This window comes from Athene noctua, chromosome 30 (assembly GCF_965140245.1).
Source record: "Athene noctua chromosome 30, bAthNoc1.hap1.1, whole genome shotgun sequence".
In the NCBI taxonomy this organism is placed as follows: Eukaryota; Metazoa; Chordata; class Aves; order Strigiformes; family Strigidae; genus Athene; species Athene noctua.
In genome coordinates this window covers 1,059,410-1,069,158 of record NC_134066.1, presented here as the reverse complement: position 1 = coordinate 1,069,158, position 9,749 = coordinate 1,059,410, and the positions used below count along the sequence as shown (strand labels likewise).

Here is a 9,749-nt window from a genome sequence, read left to right as displayed (position 1 = left end):
ATCCATCCATCCATCCGTCCGTCCGTCCATCCATCCATCCGTCTGTCCCCCCCATCCTCTTCACGCCCCCCCCCCCCCCCCCTTTATCCCTCCTCTGGGCTCTCCAGCCTCTCCTCACCCCCCTGCCTCAGTTTCCCCCCCCCGGAGTCACCCCTCTGTGGCTCCAAACCCTTTTCCCTCCCCCAGCAGAAGGAGACACCAGGATGCAACATCTCCCCAGGGGGGGAATTGTCATTTTATTTGTGAGGGGGGTGCTCAGGGGTCCCCCCCAGGGTGCTGGGGGCCGGGCCACCCCCTCCGCTGGCTCAGAACACCCGCACCTTCACCTCCTTTGTCTCCGTCACCACTTTGCCATCCACCGTCCGCTGCTTGGTCCTCTGCGTGGTGGAGGTGGTCTCCTTCTCCAGGGCGTCCTGCAGGCTGTGGGGCGGGGAAAGGGGGGGGCTCAGGGTGCTGGGGGGTGCCGCAGGGTGTCCCCTCCCCGTGTCAGCTCCCGTTGAATGTGTCCTCTCCCTTCCCAGTGTCACCAAGAGGTGACAGAGCTGGAGCATCCTGGAGGGTTCATCCCTGCTGGGTGCCGCCTCTGTCCCCTTGCTGTCCCCAGAGCATCGTGGGTGATGGCACCTGGACATCCCGTCACCCGGGGCTCGTCCCCACCAGATGACACCGCTGTCCCCTCGCTGTCCCCAGGGTGTCCTCAAGGACAGAGCTGGGACCTCTCAGCCCTTCTGGACACCACCAGTGTCCCCTCACCATCCCCAAACCACCCTGAAGGATGGGACCAGGGACATCCCAGCACCTGGGGTCACCCTGGCTGGATGCCACCGCTGTCCCCTCGTTGTCCCCAGAGCATCGTGGGTGATGGGACCTGAACATCCCATCACCTGGGGCTCGTCCCCACCAGACGCTGTCCCCTTCCCATCCCAAGCCCACCCATTCCTGCCAGATCTGGGACATCCCACCCATGGTGTCACCCCCGCCGGGTGCCCCCACCCCATCCCCTCTACCTGAACTCCTCTCCTCCCTCCAGCAGCTGCCGGTAGGTCGCGATCTCAGCCTCCAGCTTGCCCTTGACATTGAGCAGCGCCTGGTACTCCTCGGCCTGATTCTGCAGCTCGTTGCGCACCTGCAGCAGCTCCGCCTCGACCCGCAGGATCAGGGCGTTGAGCTGCTCCATCTGCGCGGCGTAGCGGTTCTCCACCTCCAGCACGTTGGCCTCCAACCTGGCTTTCTGCAGAGCGTCACGCCCAGGCTCAGCTCACCACCGCGGGGGGCCCTGTGACCCCGCGGGGGGGCTGGATGTGGCGGGTTTTAGCGGGGGGGGGGTACCTGGTTGCGGAGGGAGTCCAGGTCGATCTCCAGGGTCTGGACGGAGCGACGGAGATCCACCACGGTGCTGCGGGCTGTGTCGACGTCCTTGCTGCTCTGCGTGATCTCCATGGTGCTCTCGGTGATCTTGGGGGTCACGTGCGTGTGGTTTGGGGGGGTCAGTGGCTTAGCACTGCTCACCACGGTCACCCCAAACCGTTGAGGGGATACGGGGGGGTGAAACCACCCCAGGAAGAGCCAGCCCCAAGGACTGGGGGTCCCACATGGGATAGGGGTCCTCCAGGAATGTCCCCAGTGTTGGACCAGGACCCTCCTGGAGGTCCCCACTGTGGGGCTGGGGTCACCCTGGGATGGTTTTCCCCGGGGAATGTCCCTGATGTTGGACCAGGACCCCTTGGAGAAGGTTCCCACTGGGGCTCGGGGCCCCCTACGGGATAGGGGTCACCCCAAGAGTATCCCTGATGTTGGGACAGGACCCCGTTGGGTCAGGTCTGCCTTGTGAGGTACCTTTGGGGAACACCCCTATGCCAGACTGGGGACCCCCAGGGGAACACCCCCCGCAGATCGGGGATCCCCCTTGTGTCACGACCCCCAGATGACCCCCCCCCGTTGAGCTGGGGACTGCCCCCTCCCTTGCCTTGATGTCCCCCCAGGGACGACACCCCCATGGAGTATTACCCCAGTTGCCTGGGGACCACCAGGGCCCCCTGAGGTGCAGGTTTGGGGCGCGGGGGGTGTGTGGACCCACCTGCCGCCCCCATTGCTTCTCCAGGTCCTCCAGGTTCTTCTGGGCCAGGGTGTCGTACTGCGCCCGGATCTCCGCCATGATCTTGCCCAGGTCCTGCGACTTGGGCGCGTCCACCTCCACCGTCAACGCCGAGTCGGAGACCTGGGCCTGGAGGCTCCTCACCTCCTGGGGGGCAGCGAGGGGCCAGCGTCAGTGCGGGGTGTCCCGACTGCCCAGCACCCCCCCTCCGGCTTCCTCCCTACCTCCTCGTGGTTCTTCTTCATGAAGATGAGCTCCTCCTTGAGGGACTCGATCTCCCCCTCCAGCTGCAGCCGGGTCATGTTGGTGTCATCGATGACCTTGCGCAGCCCCATGATGTCGTTCTCCACCGAGAGGCGGATGGCCAGCTCCGCCTCGTACCTGGGGACACGGCGCTGAGTGGCTCCGGCCCCAGCCCTGTCCTTGTCCTTGTCCCTGTCCCCATCTGTGTTCTTGCCCCTGTCCCACCCCCATCTCCACCTCCAACTTCATCCCATCCCACCTCATCCCCTCCCGTCCCGTCCCGTCCCCTCCCGTCCCATCCCACCTCATCCCCTCCCGTCCCGTCCTGTCCCGTCCCACCCCGTCCTACAGAATCCCAGAATCCCTCAGGCTGGAAAAGCCCCTCGGGATCATCGAGTCCAACCCTCAGCCCAAACCCAAAGTTCCCCCCACCCCACATCCCCCCCAGCTCATCCAAAACCCCATCCCACCCCATCCCCGTTGTCATCCCCCTCCTCGGCTCTGTATCGCTCCCGCCCCGTCCCTGTCCCCGTTGTCCCTGTCCCCATTGTCCCTGTCCCCATTGTCCCTGTCCCCGTCCTCTGTCCCCATCCCCACTCCTGTTTTCATCGTTGTCCTTTGCCTCATCCCCATTTCCTGCCCCACCCCATCCTGTCCCCATCCCCACTGTGTCCCCCCCCCCTTCCCGTCCCCCCCCCCCGTCCCTCACTTGACCCTGAAGTCATCGGCCGCCAGCCGGGCGTTGTCGATCTGCAGCACCGTGCGGGCGTTCTCCACCGTCGCCTCGAAGATCTTGGGGGGGGGGGGGGTACACACCGCAACGGACACGTCACCGGGGTGCAGGGACACCCCCCTCCCCGCTGCCACCCGCCCGCGCCGCTGCCCACGTCACCCAGGCAGGTGCCACCTGGCAGGTGCCCGCGCTCCCGCAGAGCGGGGGAGGACGGGGGGGGGGAACCTCGCCCCGGAAAAGTGACAATCAACCGGGGTGGGGGCAGGGAGAGGCTCACTTGGGGGGACCCAGGTGACTGGGACGGGCTTGGCTGGGCCCTGGGTGACCTTGAGCCTGGCTCAGAACATGGCGCCGGGGGGGCCTAGGGCGCGTTTGCTCAATGAAGGCGGCGTTGCGCCCACCCTGACACCGCCCTGCCCCGTGCCCTTGGTCATGTCCCTTCACCCTCCTCCCAGTGACGCCCCTGGGGACGCACGGCCCCCGCACGGGTGACATCCCCGACCTCGGGGTGCAAAGTTCACCCAACCCCACCACCCGCCGGGTTAATGCTTAACCCCACGGTGCCTTGGGGCCACCAACGCCAGCTCGGCCGCCTCCCCCCCGCCCCACAACGGGGACCCCACCTTGTCCCGCAGCTCCTCGATAACGTCCCAGTAGTGGCTCCAGTCCTGGGCGCTGGGACCCTTCCTGGCCATGAATTCCCGGACCTGAACCTCCAGGCGCCGGTTCTCCTGCTCCAAGCTCCGAACCTTCTCCAAGTAGGTGGCCAAGCGGTCGTTGAGGTCCTGCATCGTCTCCTTCTCGTTGGCCACCACGCCAGACCCCGACATCAACATGCTGCCCCCCAAGGCAGCCCCATAGCCGGCCCCATAGCCCCCCCCGGAGCTGGTCAGGCTGGTGGTGCGGGTCACGGAGACGCGGGAGCCCGATCCCCCGGCCCCGGCGTAGACGCTGGCCGCGCTGCTCAGGGGGGTGAAGTGGCGGCCGGAGCCCACGCCGGGGGTCACCCCACTGCGGGGGCAGCTGGAGTAGCCGCTGCTGCGGGAGTAGCTCATGGTGCGGGGACGGTGCACGGGAGCGACGGCGGAGCTGGACGGACGGACGGAGCTGGACGGATGGACGGAGCTGGACGGACGGACGGACGGACGGACGGGGATTTATAGCCGGGAGAGGCGGGAGGGCGGCCCCACGGCCCCGCTCCGGGCCCCTGCGTGCCCGGGAAGGTGGGGCCGGATCCAGCCCAAGGCTTTTGTTCCTGGGGAGGGCTCGGCCCCATAACTTGTGGGGTGCAGGGTGGAGGGAGGGGGTGTCTGCCCCATAACTTGTGGGGTGCAGGGTTTGGCCCCATAACCTGTGGGGTGCAGGGAGGAGGGAGGGGGTGTCTGCCCCATAACCTGTGGGGCTCAGGGTGGAGGAGTGGGGGTCTGCCCCATAACCTGTGGGGTGCAGGGAGGAGGGAGGGGGGTCTGCCCCATAACTTGTGGGGTGCAGGGTTTGGCCCCATAACCTGTGGGGTGCAGGGAGGAGGGAGGGGGGATCTGCCCCATAACTTGTGGGGTGCAGGGTTTGGCCCCTTAACCTGTGGGGTGCAGGGAGGAGGGAGGGGGGATCTGCCCCATAACTTGTGGGGTGCAGGGTTTGGCCCCTTAACCTGTGGGGTGCAGGGAGGAGGGAGGGGGTGTCTGCCCCATAACTTGTGGGGTGCAGGGTTTGGCCCCATAACCTGTGGGGTGCAGGGAGGAGGGAGGGGGGGTCTGCCCCATACCCCGTGGGGTGCAGCCCCACACATTTTGGGGTACCGAGGTCCAGCTCTCCCCACCGGTTCACACCAGCCCCACATCACCCTACTGATACCCCCCCCCATAGCGATGCCCCCCCCCCCCTTTCCTGGGGTTCACAGGTGGGTCCGGCTGGGCCAGAGACCCCCGGGGGGACCGGGGTGGGGGGGTCGGTGCGTGTCCCCCGTGGGGCCGGTCCCGCCGTGGCTCAGGGCGGGGGGGGCTCAGGGCGGGGGGGGCTCATCCTGCCCAACCGGCTCCAGGAATCCTGCCCGGCCTCTCCCCGCTCCCCCAGGGCAACCCGCCCCCCCAATCCCCCCCCGCCTGCACCCCGGACCCGGGGACACCCCAACAGTGGGTCCGTCCCCCTCCTCTCCCGGCCGCCCCCCCCCGCGGGACCCCTAGCCCCCCCGGCCGGACCCTCGTCACCCCCCGGGGCTGATTTAAGGCGGCTCCGGACGGGGGGGTGTGGGGGGGGTGTGGGGCAGGGCACGTCCCGCTCCGCGATGTCCTGGGGTGGTGCGTGTGTCCCCCCTGCTGCAGGTGTGAGAACGCGGAGTTTTGCACGAGCGCGCTCTTTGCACAAGCACGTCCCTCTGCACGAGCACCCCCTCTTCCTTGCACGAGGAACCCCCTTGCACGAGGACCCCCCCCTTCCTTCCACAATCACCCCTCCTTGCACAAGCACCCCCTCCATCCTTGCACGAGGACCCCCTCTTGCACAAGCACCCCCTTTTGCACAAGCACCCCCCTTCCTTGCACGAGAACCCGCTCTTGCACAAGCACCCCCCCTTCCTTGAACGGGGACACCCTCTTGCACAAGCACCCCCCTTCCTTGCACAAGCACCCCCTTTTGCACAAGCACCCCCCTTCCTTGCACAAGCACCCCCTTTTGCACAAGCACCCCCCTTCCTTACACAAGCACCCCTCCTTGCACAAGCACCCCCTCTTGCATAAGCAACCCCCTTCCTTGCACGACGACCCCCTCTTGCATGAGCACACCCTCTTCATTGTACAAGCACCCCCTCTAGCACAAGCACCCCCACTTCTTTGCACAAGCATCCCCTCTTGCACAAGCACCCCCTTCCTTGCATGAGGACCCTCTCTTGCACAAGCACCCCCCTTCCTTGCACAAGCACCCCCTTTTGCACAAGCACCTCCCTTCCTTGCACAAGCACCCCTCCTTGCACAAGCACCCCCCCCTTCCTTGCACGAGGAACCCCCTCTTGCACAAGCAACCCCCTTCCTTGCACAAGGACCCCCTTTGCACAAGCACCCCCTCTTGCACGAGCACCCCTTCCGTGCAACACCAAACCCTTTTGCAGACCCCCGGGGGGGAAGTCGCGGGTTCCGTGGGCTCCCCGCAGCCTCCTGCCCCCCCGCACTCCCGGCCCTGCCCCTGTTTGCTCTGCCCGGACCATAAAGGGGTGACTCAGTGCTGGGGGGGCCCAGCCCAGCCCCCCCCCGGCCTTGGACCTTCCCACGGGCTGGGTTGGGGGGGCCCCATCCTGGCCCCCCACCCCTGGCCCCACTCTGGCCTTTGGCCCAAGAAATTTGGGTCGAGAGTGGCTGAGCCCCGTCTCTGTCCCCTTCCCCAGCCCTTCTGCCCCCCCCCGAGCCCCCCCTGCCCCGCTCCTGCCCTGTTTCTGCCCCATTTTGTCCCATCCCTGCCCCACTGTGCCTCACCCTTGCCCCATTCCTGCTCCATTTTGACCCAGCCCTGCCCCCTTTTTGCCCCAATTCTGCTCCCTTTTGCCCCATCCCTGCCCCATTGTACCTCATCCTTGCCCCATTCCTGCTCTCTTTTGCCCCATTTTGCCCCATCCCTGCCCCACTTTGCCCCATTTTGCCCCATCCCTGCCCCATTTTGCCCCATCCCTGCCCCACTTTGCCCCATTTTGCCCCATCCCTGCCCCATTTTGCCCCATCCCTGCCCCATTCTGTCCCATTTTGCCCCATCCCTGCCCCACTTTGCCCCATTTTGCCCCATCCCTGCCCCACTTTGCCCCATTTTGCCCCATCCCTGCCCCATCCCTGCCCCATTCTGTCCCATTTTGCCCCATCCCTGCCCCACTTTGCCCCATTTTGCCCCATCCCTGCCCCACTTTGCCCCATTTTGCCCCATCCCTGACCCATTCTGTCCCATTTTGCCCCATCCCTGCCCCACTTTGCCCCATTCCTGCCCCATTCTGTCCCATTTTGCCCCATCCCTGCCCCACTTTGCCCCATCCCTGCCCCATTCTGTCCCATTTTGCCCCATCCCTGCCCCACTTTGCCCCATTTTGCCCCTATTTTGCCCTATTTCTGCCCCATTTTGCCCCATCCCTGCCCCACTTTGCCCCACTTTGCCCCATCCCTGCCCCACTTTGCCCCACTTTGCCCCATCCCTGCCCCACTTTGCCCCATTTTGCCCCATCCCTGCCCCACTTTGCCCCACTTTGCCCCATCCCTGCCCCACTTTGCCCCATCCCTGCCCCACTTTGCCCCACTTTGCCCCATCCCTGCCCCATTCTGTCCCATTTTGTCCCACCCCTGCCCTGTTTTGCCCCATTCTGCCCCACTTCTTCCCCGATCCGCCTTGGCCCCACGCTGCCAACCCCGCGCCATTTCGGCGTCCTCTGAGGGTGCCGGCGGTGGCACCGTGCCGGGAGGAAGAGGAGGGTGACGAGGGGGGACGAGGAAATGGAGGCGCTGGGGCAGCCCTGGCAGGGGCTGAGCCGGGGGGGCCCCGAGGTGTCTGACCTGCCCGGGGGGGTCGCAGGGAGGGTCCCACCTTGGGGTCCTCGTGGCCTTTGCTCACAGGGGGGGGGTCCCACCTTGGGGTTCACGCAGCGTCTGACCCCAGGGTTGCAGGGGGGGGGCCCACCCTGCGGTCCTGGTGGTGGCTGGTTGGGGGTGGGGGGGGAGTGTCCCACCCTGGGGTCCCCCGGGGGTGTCTGTGGCACCGGCAGCGTTTGGCCCCGGGGATGCCCTGACCCCCTGACCCCCCCCGCCCCCCCATTGCACCACCTTGGGGTGATGCTCCACACCCGGGCTGGATGCGGCCCGGGGTGCTCATGGGGGTCCCCAAGACCCCCCCACCTGTCTGCTCCTCTTTGGGGGTCCTCCATGGAGATGGGGGCACTCCTTGACCCTGCTGCTGGCGCAGGGGGGGCTGCTGGGGGCCGCTCCCCACCCCGGCCCCTTATCAGGCACATTCCTCCCGTGCCGGGTGGGTGATGGAGGAGCCGGGAGCAAACACGTCCCGTCCCCCCACCCCTCGTCTCCCCCCGCTTTGGGGCCATAAACCCGAGATGAAAGCCCTGGGGCTGATAAGGCTCTGCCACAGCCCCCCCCGCCCCCCCAGCTCCTCCGTCCCCAGCCCCCAACGCTTCAGGGGCTGGATCCGGGGACCCCCCCGGCCGTGCTCAGCACCCTGAGGGATGCTGGATGCGACTCCGGCCAAGCCCTGAGCCACCTTCCTCCATGGCGGCATCTCCAGGGGCCTTGGTGGCACGGGGCCACCACCGTCCCCCATGTCCCCAATTAGTGGGGACACGGGGATGCCCCGTTGACACCCACCCCCACCCCTCCCAAAAGCAGAGCAGGGGCCACCGGGACTGCCCGGCTCCCCAGGGGTTAAGCCACAGGGGCCGAGGTCTTGCTGCATTCCTGAGCGATGAAGCTGCAGCCAGGACCCATCCTCCTCCTCCTCCTCCTCCTCCTCCTCCTCCCAGACCCGGCTCAGGGGTTGCTGCAAACAGGGTCAGGCCCTGGGGGAGGAGGGGGGGGCACCCAGAGGGGTCCTGTGTCCCCCCCACCTCCAGCCAAGGGCACCCTTGAGGTCCTGCCTGCACAAGGACAAGGATGTGGCACCTTGGGGACATCCCCTGAGTCACCATGTCCCTCCTGGTGGGGGTCCAGGACACACAAAGAGACACCCCCCCCCCCTCCCCCAGCCACGCTGCACCCAGGGGGGTCCTGCACCCAGGGGAGACCACCCCGCATCCCCTCGAAGGGTCCTGCCTCTGCGTGACCACCCGGCGACGGGGAAGGGGGTGCATCCCCCTGGGACCCCCCCTGCTCTCTGGGGACACGCTGAGGGGTGGCAGCCGGCAGGGGACAGCGGGTGCCACCCGTCAGCGCCGTCCCCGTGGCCGTCACCCAGCCCACGGCAAACAAAAGTCCAGGGGGACCTTTGGCCTCCACCTGAAATGGAGTGTGGCCCCCCCCGGCTCCTCAGGGGAACACGCTGAGGGGTGACGCTGGTCCCGGGGGGCTTTAGGGTTGTCTGAAGCACGTTGGGGGGGGGGTGTGTGTGTGTCTGTGTCCCCCCCCCCCGGGGTGACCGGGGCTGAGTGTGGGATTTATGGCTGAGTGTCTCCTGGGGTGGGGCTGAGTGGATTTGGGGCTCGCCTGCAGTCGCTATCTGGGGGTGCTGTTGTTTTATCCCCCTCCCCGGCCCATTTGCCCTCCGTGCCTCAGTTTCCCCAGCTCAGAGCGGGGTTTGGCCCGGAGCCGCCCGGGGCGGCTGGGAAGTCCCCGCTGCTCCTCACGTTCCAGGTTGAGCCTCTCCTGCCCGCCCAGAGCGGCGCTGGGGGGGACCTGGGGGCTTCGCGGCGGTCGGCCGGGGGGGGGTGAGCGGGGGGGTCCCGCACCCTGCTGGGACCTGGCACCCACTCAGGGCCCCACTCCCTCCCTGCCAGCGGTATCTCGGTGGGGAGGGAAGTATTTGCCTGGGTTGCAAATTCCTTTGTGATAAGAGAAGCTGGGCGGGATGGAGAGCTTCTCCGGGGGGGGGGGAGAGCTTCTCTGGGGGGATAGAGAGCTCCGGGGGGGGGGGCAGAGCTTCTCCGGGGGGATGGAGAGCTTCTCCGGGGGGATGGAGACCTCCGGGGGGGGGGCAGAGCTTCTCCGGGGG

The 9,749-nt window shown here is 67.1% G+C and overlaps 1 protein-coding gene across 1 annotated transcript; it reads right to left on the bottom strand.

Annotated features, from left to right (window-relative positions):
- Positions 1 to 221: 221 nt before the first annotated feature.
- Positions 222 to 4,181, bottom strand: KRT18 (keratin 18). Its single transcript, XM_074929491.1, has 7 exons — positions 3,695 to 4,181; positions 3,048 to 3,130; positions 2,320 to 2,476; positions 2,078 to 2,242; positions 1,330 to 1,455; positions 1,008 to 1,231; positions 222 to 420 (listed from the first exon to the last, which is right to left on the bottom strand). Exons 1-7 carry the CDS (start codon positions 4,124 to 4,126, stop codon positions 306 to 308), a joined length of 1,302 nt encoding a protein of 433 aa, XP_074785592.1. The 5' UTR covers positions 4,127 to 4,181; the 3' UTR covers positions 222 to 305.
- Positions 4,182 to 9,749: the final 5,568 nt, after the last annotated feature.